The 10,454-nt window shown below is 54.3% G+C and overlaps 1 protein-coding gene and 1 non-coding gene across 4 annotated transcripts; both read right to left on the reverse strand.

The window, feature by feature from the left end:
* Nucleotides 1-167: 167 nt before the first annotated feature.
* Nucleotides 168-9,715, reverse strand: LOC121198565. Of its 3 annotated transcripts, none has more exons than XM_041062806.1 (10): nucleotides 7,466-9,715; nucleotides 5,827-5,888; nucleotides 5,399-5,503; nucleotides 5,133-5,270; nucleotides 4,553-4,692; nucleotides 4,006-4,174; nucleotides 3,622-3,750; nucleotides 2,088-2,223; nucleotides 1,481-1,621; nucleotides 168-699 (listed from the first exon to the last, which is right to left on the reverse strand). In XM_041062806.1, exons 1-9 carry the CDS (start codon nucleotides 9,262-9,264, stop codon nucleotides 1,501-1,503), a joined length of 2,799 nt encoding a protein of 932 aa, XP_040918740.1. In that variant the 5' UTR covers nucleotides 9,265-9,715; the 3' UTR covers nucleotides 168-699; nucleotides 1,481-1,500. The 3 variants fall into 3 exon arrangements, with proteins under 3 accessions (XP_040918740.1, XP_040918741.1, XP_040918742.1); XM_041062807.1 differs by having other exon boundaries at nucleotides 168-759; XM_041062808.1 differs by lacking the exon at nucleotides 5,399-5,503.
* A 284-nt stretch (nucleotides 9,716-9,999) lies between these two features.
* On the reverse strand, nucleotides 10,000-10,081 carry trnas-uga. The gene has a single exon. It is a non-coding gene; the product is annotated as a tRNA-Ser (tRNA).
* Nucleotides 10,082-10,454: the final 373 nt, after the last annotated feature.

Here is a 10,454-nt window from a genome sequence, read left to right on the forward strand (position 1 = left end):
ACCGAAGTGGTCTCTCTGATACGATGTTTCTGCCTGTGAAATGTGACATTTAAAAAATAAAGTCAGAAAATGAAAAAGGTGACGAGAGCTCGGAGCAGAGTCAGGTTTCACGTCGCTGCTGCTGCTGGAGCAGAGTTCACAGCTTTAATCAAACAGTCCGATCACAGTTTGTTCTCACTGACTTTATTCTTCAGACATCACATGTTCATTCTCAAAATGACTTTTTCCCATAAATTTATGATTTTATTGTTGATATAACAACTTTCTCAGAACATCAGAGTTTTGTTCAGTGGCTCAAATCTCCTGTCGCAGGACGTGAAGTGAAACTGTCCAATGAAAACACAGGATGAGTGACAGGGCGGAGCCGTCTTTAACACGGCTCGCTCTGCGCTGCTGAGCTGACAGAGGCCTGCAGTGTCACTGTGGACTGTCAGCTTCCTGCGGAGGAAGTTAAAGGATCCTGGAGGCGACTCAATGTTTTCGCTAACAGCTGCGTTTCCTTTAGTCCAGCTGCTCAGTGATGACATCAGAAGAGAGGCGGAGTCTCCACATCCCCTGCCCCTCCCCGGTCGACTCCCCGTGACCCAATCCTGAGAGCCCGGAGGAGGGCGGATCATCTGAAACTCGGCCGTATACAGGACTGAGCTGAGGAAGCTGATTGGCTGCAGTCTGTGAGTCCAGTTCAAACGTTTGAACGTCCTTCGGTTACGCCGATCGAGCGTCGAAAAACCACCAGAAAAAACAAAGAACAGAAAATAACTGGAGGGAAAGAAGGAGGGAAACATGTCTGTATTACTTCAGTGTTAATGCTGAGCTCCTGTCACATCATCCACACTGGACATTACTGAATATTAACTAACTCAAAGCTTTTCAATGACGGAGGCTGCATTGTCTCAGTGGCTCTGAGTCTGTCTGTGGTGGTTCTGAGTCTGAGGTGGTTCTGAGTCTGAGAAGGTCCTGAGTCTGAGAAGGTCCTGAGTCTGAGTCTGAGGTGGTTCTGAGTCTGAGAAGGTCCTGAGTCTGAGTCTGAGGTGGTTCTGAGTCTGAGAAGGTCCTGAGTCTGAGTCTGAGGTGGTTCTGAGTCTGAGAAGGTCCTGAGTCTGAGTCTGAGGTGGTCCTGAGTCTGAGGTGGTCCTGAGTCTGAGTCTGAGGTGGTCCTGAGTCTGAGGTGGTTCTGAGTCTGAGGTGGTCCTGAGTCTGAGGTGGTTCTGAGTCTGAGGTGGTCCTGAGTCTGAGGTGGTTCTGAGTCTGAGGTGGTCCTGAGTCTGAGGTGGTTCTGAGTCTGAGGTGGTCCTGAGTCTGAGGTGGTTCTGAGTCTGAGGTGGTCCTGCACTTGCTTGATGAATCCCTGTCGACTTTGTGTGGCTGGTATAAAAAAGCTGAATTTAATTGGCTGAATGCAGCAGAGGAGACCTGAGACCAGAGAACCAATCAGATCGCACTGTGTCCTGCGCTCAGGATTACAGTGTGGCTGACTCACGTCGTCCTCAGGCTCCGGTGCTACGTCTGGGACTGGACGCCCGGCCGGCTGCTCCGCTCCGGGCCCCTGTCCTTCAGCGTCGGGCTGATCTCCTCCTCGGGGTCGTAGTAATAAAACTTCCTCAGGTAGGCGATCAGAGGCCTGAGGACAGAGCGGAGGAAACATGGCGTCAAAGATCAGGTCAGAGAGAGAACAGGTGAGACAGGTGAGACAGGTCCGGACTGTTCCCACAGAGACACAAAGACCAGCATCCGTACTCAGTGCTGCCGTCCAGGCGGGGTCAGAGGTCGCTGACCTCCGTGAGACTTACCCTCAGTTACAGGTCCAGACTAGAACCTGATGACCTGCGTTAAACACTGATGGCTGACTCACTGCTGAGTCACAGTTTGGATCAGCTGAGTCATTAAACATCGTTCGTCAGGCCAGCTTGATTTCTACAGAACAGAGTCCTTTCAGAGGTTACCTCAGGTCACTGTTCATACAGAGCAGGTTCACACTGAACTCTGGGTAATCTGATCAGCAGAGAGCAGAGGAAAGTGTCCCTGTAACGGACAGAACTCTGGACCTGAACCCGGCTCACGTGCTCAGGACACTGACGTGGACTCACGTGGGCAGCGGCAGCTCCTGGATGTGGTCGATACGGACGAGCTGTCTGATGCAGAAGCGGCAGAGATGCTGCAGAGACTTCACGCTGCTGAACCTGGAGACAGGGTACAGGAGCTGGACCGGGGTTGGCGGCAGACCTGAGGACCCCACACACACACACACACACACACACACACACACACACCCCCACACACACACACCCACACACACACACCCACACACACACACCCCCACACACACACACACACCCCCACACACACCCCCACACACACACACCCCCACACACACACACACACACCCCCACACACACACACCCACACACACCCCCACACACACACACCCACACCCCCACACACACACACACACACACCCACACACACACACCCACACACACACACACACACACCCACGCACACACACACACACACACACACACCCACACACACACACCCCCACACACACACACACACACACACACACCCACACACACACACACACCCACGCACACACACACACACACACACACCCACACACACCCCCACACACACACACCCACACACACACACACACCCACACATACACGCACACACACACGCACACACACACCCACACACACACACCCACACACACACACACACCCACACATACACACACACACACACACACACACCCACACATACACACACACACACACCCACACCCACCCACAGACCCACACACACACACACACACACCCCCACACACCCCCACACACACACACACACACACCCCCACACACACCCCCACACACACCCCCACACACACACACACACACACACACACACACACACACAGAGTTATGTGCACTGATGATGATGAGACCGCGTACCAGGAGACGTGTCACATGCAGACTCAAACACACTTGGACTGGGACAGCTGTCCAAATGTCTTGCCACCTGTCGCTGGTTCTCACCTCAGTTCATGACCCCTCTGCTCAGACTGACAGGTGACAGGTGTGTGTTGTCCCAGGTGATCAAACCTGCTTTAGTGAGTAAATATTTTGAACTCAGCTCTGACTGAACTTTGTCTTCTTCACTGATGAGGACGAAGATTTTAACCAGTGTCTCTGTAAACGTGTCAGTGTTCGGCTGCACACCGTGGATCCAGAGACGTCTCAGAGACGCAGACACAGGACAGAGTGTGGTCACGTGACAACACCTGAGCACACTGTACAAGGCTCGCTTACAAAAGCTAAGTGAGCGTTTCCTCGCTCCAAGTATACACCTGTGAGGTGAGGAGGCAGACAGGAGACAGACAGGAGACAGACAGGAGGCAAACAGGAGGCAGACAGGAGACAGACAGGAGACAGACAGGAGGCAAACAGGAGGCAGACAGGAGGCAAACAGGAGGCAGACAGGAGGCAGACAGGAGACACACAGGAGACACACAGGAGACAGACAGGAGGCAGACAGGAGGCAGACAGGAGGCAGACAGGAGGCAGACAGGAGGCAGACAGGAGGCAGATAGGAGACAGAGCTGATTGGCTGGTTGGTTACCGGGGACTCTGGAGCGCAGGAAGTAGAGGAACTTCCCGTTCTTGGAGTGCATGATGGCTCTCTCTATGAACTCCACCACAGAGTGACAGCGGTCCTCGAACTTCGGATGACACCACAGACTGAAGGTTCCTGAAGGACAGAGAGGGACAGAGAGGGACAGAGCTACAGAGCAGCCACAGTTCTTTATGCTGTTAAGCTGGACACACACAGGTCGTTTCCCTGCACCTGAGTAACTGTGTGTGACTGTGTGTGTGACTGTGTGTGTGACTGTGTGTGTGACTGTGTGTGTGACTCATGCTTTGTGAAGAGAGTCTGCTCAGACATCACTGTCAGTGTATCACTGTTACACCACAGTGTGTGTGTGACTGTGTGTGTGTGTGTTACCTCTGTAGTGCTCCATGCGTGTGTGGTGTGTGACTCCCTGAGACCTGAAGCTCAGACTCAGGATGTATCGAGGATCTGAACTGTCTCGGACCAGAAACGATCCGTCAGGTTTCCCCTTCAGCTTCATCTCTGCGTCCTCCCAGTTCATCGGCCCCCAGTACCAACCACACTGAAAACACACACACACACAGTGTCTGTCAGTCAAAATTTAGGGATTAAAAGTCCATTATGAAAAAACACTTTAAATTCATAATTTTAGTTTTTTTCTGAAGTTCAGTCACTGATCATCAGAAACACTCTCCCTCCACAGCTCCGTGGACCTGGACTCCACAGATCATTTTAATTGTATGAAACATATTTAGAGCTCGTCTCACTGATGTTGTGTTTGTGAACTGGCTGAAGCTCATAAAGACAAATCTCTGTTCGTATGATTTGATGTTAGCTGTGTGTAAACATCTCCTTCGGTGTGGAGTCGGTGGATTTTCCTCCTTCTCATATAACAAAGACACAAAGCTTTAGAGGGCCCAGACGTGGCCCTGGGCCCCACCTTCTCCAGTTCTCTGAGGCTGGTGGCGAAGCTGCTGGCGTCGGGTCGACTGAGGGGGCAACGGGAGGCGAGTCGGGGCGGGAGGTGCTGACCGTCGGGGCGCAGAGGGACCGGCCTCGGTAAACCTCGCAGGAAGGTGTCTGATCAACACACAGAGCAAACACGTGTCAGACCTGACAGACATTTAACTCACCTCTCGTCACACTCTCGTGGATGTTAGCGTCCCTCGTCGTGTGCCGTGGTCTGTCTTCGTGCTGGGAGGCTGAGCTCTCTGAGCCTCTGCTAAAGATCAGCTGTTTCTAACTAACGAGGTCCACCACTGAACCGATGACAGAACAAAAGGTAATGTGGGCGTGGCCTCTGCAGGCGGAGGGGAAACGACACCGCCGTCTGTTAACGAGCTGATGGATGTTAGTCCAACAGCTCTTCAGCCTTTTCAACCCTCCATCCACAGGCAGAGCTGTCCTGGGATCAGATACACTCTGAGGCTCAGAGCCTGGCAGACAAACTGTCCAAATACTGTGTGTGTGTGTGTGTGTGTGTGTGTGTGTGTGTGTGTGTGTGTGTGTGTGTGCGTCACCGTTGAGGCTCAGGCTGTGTTGGATGGTGCTGAGGGAGGGGGGCAGGGCCAGCGGGCGGGGGGGCAGAGACTGCATCGACGCCCCCACACTGCGCTCCATGAACGGGCCCTGGTGCTGAGGAGGACCGCCAAAGTCATCTGGACCAACGAGACAGAAAAACACTGGTGTCAGAGTCAGGTGACCCGAGAGTCAGGTGACCCGAGGGTCAGCTGAGAGGACGGAGGACACAAGCACAGAGGAAGAGAAAGAAGCAGCAGTAAAGTACCGAGCAGACTGAGGCTCCGTCTGGGTGGGGGAGGAGGAGTCGGGGGGTGGAGGGAGTTCCCCCCTCTCCGAGAAATATCCACATCAACCAGAGACACCGTCTCACCTGGACACACACACACACACACACATACAAGAAGAGAAATGTTAGAGAAGTGAGAAGATGTTAGTGTTCAACAACAGCAGGAAGAAGACAGGGGGCGCGCAGGTGGGACGGGTGGGACGGGTGCTGGTGGACTGTGGGTTTACATCCACACACGCACCCACAACAACAAAACCGAGCACTCCTCTCTGCAGATCAGAGAGCTGCTGCGTCCCTGAGAAGCACCTGAGAGACAACCGGTCACACGGGCAGGTAAAAATACCTCACCTGTGCACACACACACACACACACACACACACACACACACAGCCTATATTTAGACTTACCAGTGAAAGCAGGAGTGAAGGACACTGGAGAGAAGGCGCTGTGAGGCCGGGACACCTGCAGCCTGAGGACACATCAGAGAGCTCAGCTTTACCTGAGAGTTACTGCAGCAGCTTCATCACCACCACCATCATCATCATCATCACTCTGTGGACGCCTCAGGTCCAGGTCCTGCTTTCAGACTAATCCTATGTAAACTCGGTGCGTGTGGAGGAGGTCATACGAGTCCGTGTGGTGTCACCTGACTGTCAGGTGTTTCTGTTATTCTGTCCACCCTCCTCAACAGGTGCCGGCTGTCTCAGGTTCAGAGTTCCTGCTGTTCTCACCTGTACAGTAAACTGTATTACTGACAGCGACATTTAGTTTCCACGGTAACCAGCTAGTGGCAGGTGAGACAAGCAGCGGCATCACAGTCTCACCTGTCCAAAAAGGAAAGGACACCTGACACACACCTGAGCAATCAGACAAAGACGCCGTGCTCCCACACCTTATCATCACTGTTGCCATGGAGACAAGCACTGCTCAGCATCAGACTCAGGAAGTTTCAACTGTTGAGTGAAAAGATGCTGTCGCCATGGCAACACCTCAGTCTCCCCCTCCTGAGGAGTGAGGATGTTTGGCTTAGTTTGAGTTCAGAGTTAAACACTGACCTGAGACCAGCTCTAACAAAATAACAGAAACACCTCCCACAGCTTTCAGCTCTTTTTAATTCTTCTGTTTGATTTTCTGTCGCCTGAGGACAGAAATCTTCTCGGGTGTCACACTGATCATTTCCATTACTGATTATTTTATCTGATTTATCAACTGTTTGTGATTTGAAACCTAACAAAGCGTCCTCTTCTGTCCCAGACCCACTGAGACAGGAAACACAAACACAGCAAAGCTTTAACTGCAGATTCTTCCTCAGCCAATCAACAGTTTGATGGACTGACTAATACCTGCAGCTGGAAAACAGATGTGAAGTGACGTGACTCTGCTGATTCTGTCCAATGATTGTTGCACTGGATCAGATTTTCTTGTGTTTTTCCCACAGTGACAGATTTTAGAAAAAACTGTTACTCGTCTTATTATTAGTCTTATTAAGATTATTAGAATAATCCATCAGGTCCAGGCTCGTTCCTGATACAACAGGAAACGAGACAGCTGTGTCATCACCATCACTGTGATCATCATCATCCTCACTGTGATGATGCTTCCCTCCACAGACTGAGCTGGAAACCATCCTCAGCTGCAGCTCAGGCGTCTCAGTCGCTGAGTTTGTTTCATCTTTACTTTTCATGATCAACTGAACTAAACAAACAGTTTTTAAAAACCTATGATGTAAACAATCATCAGCTGATCCGACGTAAACACAGTCTGTCGTTATGGTGTTTCCAGTTTTCTGTCCACCCCTCTGAGGTCATCAACCTCACAGGACTGTTGTAAGTCTTCTAATCTGTTGTCATAGCGATAAGCTGCTCAGAAAACTCTTCACTAAACTATCGATCAATCAATCAATCAAATAAATAATAGAATTATCAACAGATCACAAACAAGAAAAAGGATCAATGAGTTTTTGACATTTTAGTTTCAACACTGACTTAAGAACCAATCATCAGAGCCCCCCTCCTGAGGTGAGTCCCCCTCCCCCCATGCTCTTACCTGCTGCTGTCCTGCTCCGTGTTGCTGCAGGTGGACCCCCACACGTCCAGCAGACTCCCCCCGGATGACGTGGACGAGGCCAGGGAGGGCCTCTTGTCCAGCAGCCCCCCTGACCCCCCACTGGAGCTCTTGGTTCTGAACAGCTTGCTGAGTCTGACCTTCAGGGACCCCCCTTTCCTGGACTTCCCCCGCGGCGTCTTTTCCCCCTCCCTCCCTCCTCCTCCCACCTCCCCCTCCAGGACCACTAAGGGGGAGGCCGACCTCCCCACTCCCCCCGAGGCCACGCCAAGTTTGGGGGTTGTGGCGCGGCTCTGGGGCTGGGACCGGGACTGGTGCTGATGCTGTGGGCGGTGGCTCGGGTCAGGGCTGGAGGATGGGAGGGGGTCGGGGGACACTTGGAGACCACTGAGGGCTGCTGCAACCTGGGGGGCCTGTGGTCGGACAGGGGGGTACTGACAAGGCGTGGTGGTGCTGCGGGGGTCCACACAGGGAGGCAGACTCACCACATCACCCAGGACAGCCAGAGATGACCGGCAGCTCTGATCAGTGCAGACCCCCGCCTCCTCCGCCAGTCTGTGGACCTGCCGCATCAGACCACTCAGAGTCCCGCTGGAGAACACAGGCCCCGCCCCCCCAGACGTCCCCCCGCCACCAACTACCCCGACCCTCTCTCCTTTCTCAGCATTCCCCAAGTTCCCTCCACTCCTGTCCCCGCTCTCACCCAGCCCTCCCACCTCTTCAGACCCCAGACCTTCAAGGACCAGCAGGGCATCGCTGGTCTCACTTGGGTCCTCACCAGGCCCCATGCCTCCCGTCCCCGAGGCTAGGACACTGTGACAGGAGCACCGAGGGAGCGGGAGCACCATCTCCTCTCCCACACCTCCCACTCCACCGCCCTCCCTCCCCTCACCCATCTGACCCAGCCTCCGGGCCAGAGCCAGAACCGGGTCCTCCCCCCCGGCAGAGCAGTTCTTCCTGGGTTCCAGCAGGCCCAGACGCAAGGCTTGGTCCAGCAGGCCTGGGGGCCACTTAGTGAGTCGGTCTGTCAGCAGGCGGTGTTGGTGGCACAGGACAGACCCCGACTCAGAGTCCTGAACACCCTGCTGAGGAGTCTGGGACCCGTCAGACCCTTTGGAAAGTCTGAGGACCGGGTGCCACTGGAGGACCTGTGGCTGCTGTGGCTGCAGGTTTTCCTCTGCAGAGGGATTGCAGTGAGAGTTCTGGTCCTTCCCGCCTCCCGGCCCGGGACCAGCTGTTGTCCCACCGGGACCAGTACCTGATCCGGCATCTAGCTGCTGTCTCTGTCTTTCTGCTTCCTCCTGGAGAAACCTCGGGGGCGGCTGCTCCAGCCCGCACTCAAGTATCCGGTCTCCGGAACGCAGCAGGTTCTGAAACACCATCAGCTGCGCCCTCGACCCGCGCCCCCCCGAGCCGTGCCCGTGCGGAACCGGGAAGTCCACAAACCGCTGGGCAGCTACTGCAAAGTCCTCGGGCGGCGGAGGGGACAGCGACGCATCGGAGCCCGGCGGGGCCTGAGTCAACACCAGCCCGCCGTCCAGCTCGCCTTTTCCGGGGAGCGGCGAGCTATAGTGCGGGGAGGCCGAGCCGAGGCCTGCCGAGGGGCCGCTGGGGTCCAGATCAAACCCGCCACCGTGGTGTCCCAGCACGGCTTTGACGGGCCCGAACCCGCCGCCTCCGGACATAAGGTCGTCGGGCTCATCCAGCCGGTCGTACTCGGCCGCGGACACGAGCCGCATCAGGACGAAGTCCGGGGACATTTCTTGCTGCGCGTCGTTCATGCTACAGGCTAACGTTAGCTGCGCGGCTACACGGGCTCCGCGCTTACATAACACCGAGATAAATAAACGGCTGCGGAGCTAACGGCGGCTAGCGGCTGCATCCTGCCGCTAACCGGGCAGCCCGACGGAACACCGACCGACGGCCATGTAACGTCCGGACCGGTTCGTGACGGTAACGGCTCCGCTGAACGAAGACAGAACATGAACGGGCATGAGAAGTCCGCCCGGTGCCGCCGCTCGGTAACGTTAGCGAGCTGCTGGCGTCCTACCGACTCATCCTCCGGTCAGACAACACGGATGTACTGATGAGAGGGGGCGCGCGGGGCGGCTGCGCAGCGGCGGCATCGATAATCGACCAGTGCTGATCGATAAACGGAGGCTCGTGCACCCTGTGAACGATGGACGGCGAAACAGAAACCTCCAACAGTGAACACTGGTGCACCGGTACCGAAGAGCCTCCGTCACTACCGGGGGTCTGTGTGTGTGTGTGTGTGTGTGTGAGTCAAACACTCTGATTCGGTTATTTCCGTGACCGATTGATCGATGGTTCGCTAGAATAGTAGAGAATTTTAAAAACGCTTTAAACTGTATTCAACGTTACATAAATGTTTTTTTCTGTGTTAAATAAACCAGGACCAGGTGAACTCACCTGGGTCCCACAGCCCCAGGTCCCTGAAAACCAGCTTCGGCCCGGAGCTTTCAGCAGACTTCATCTGTCTCCAAAACCAGAGCCGTCGCTGCGAGCAGGGTTCGAACCTGCGCGGGGAGACCCCATTGGATTTCAAGTCCAACGCCTTAACCACTCGGCCATCACAGCTGCTCTCAGACCGGCCTCCAGCAGAACAGCTGTGGTGACACCGGCGGATGGAGGCAGCCACAGGACTGATCCCAGACCAGAATTTAAGATTATAGAGGTTTTAATAAAAACCGAAAAGTCCCGTGATTCAGCGCGGGAACACACGTTTGATCAAACTGTACTTAAAACATCGAACAGTGAACGAGCTGCGGTCAGAGACTCTGGACTGAGGGGGACTGGACTGGGACCATGAGGCGGAGCAGAAAGCTCAGGAACCTGCAGCACACCTCAGGAGGAAACGCACGTGTTGCTGATCAATATGAATGAATAGAGACCAACACATCCAGGATCCTTATTTTAGATGAAATTACACAGCAGCATTTTTTAAAGGTCA

This window comes from Toxotes jaculatrix, chromosome 18 (genome assembly GCF_017976425.1).
Source record: "Toxotes jaculatrix isolate fToxJac2 chromosome 18, fToxJac2.pri, whole genome shotgun sequence".
Lineage (NCBI taxonomy): Eukaryota > Metazoa > Chordata > Actinopteri > Toxotidae > Toxotes > Toxotes jaculatrix.

Coding starts and splice junctions, on each gene's coding strand:
- LOC121198565 (XM_041062806.1), bottom strand. CDS start 9,264: ATGAACGACGCGCAGCAAGAAATGTCCCCGGACTTCGTCCTGATGCGG. Junction 5,504..5,826: donor CTTCACTCCTGCTTTCACTG/GTAAGTCTAAAT, acceptor GTGTGTGTCCAG/GTGAGACGGTGTCTCTGGTT. Junction 1,622..2,087: donor CAGGAGCTGCCGCTGCCCAC/GTGAGTCCACGT, acceptor CTCTGTCCTCAG/GCCTCTGATCGCCTACCTGA.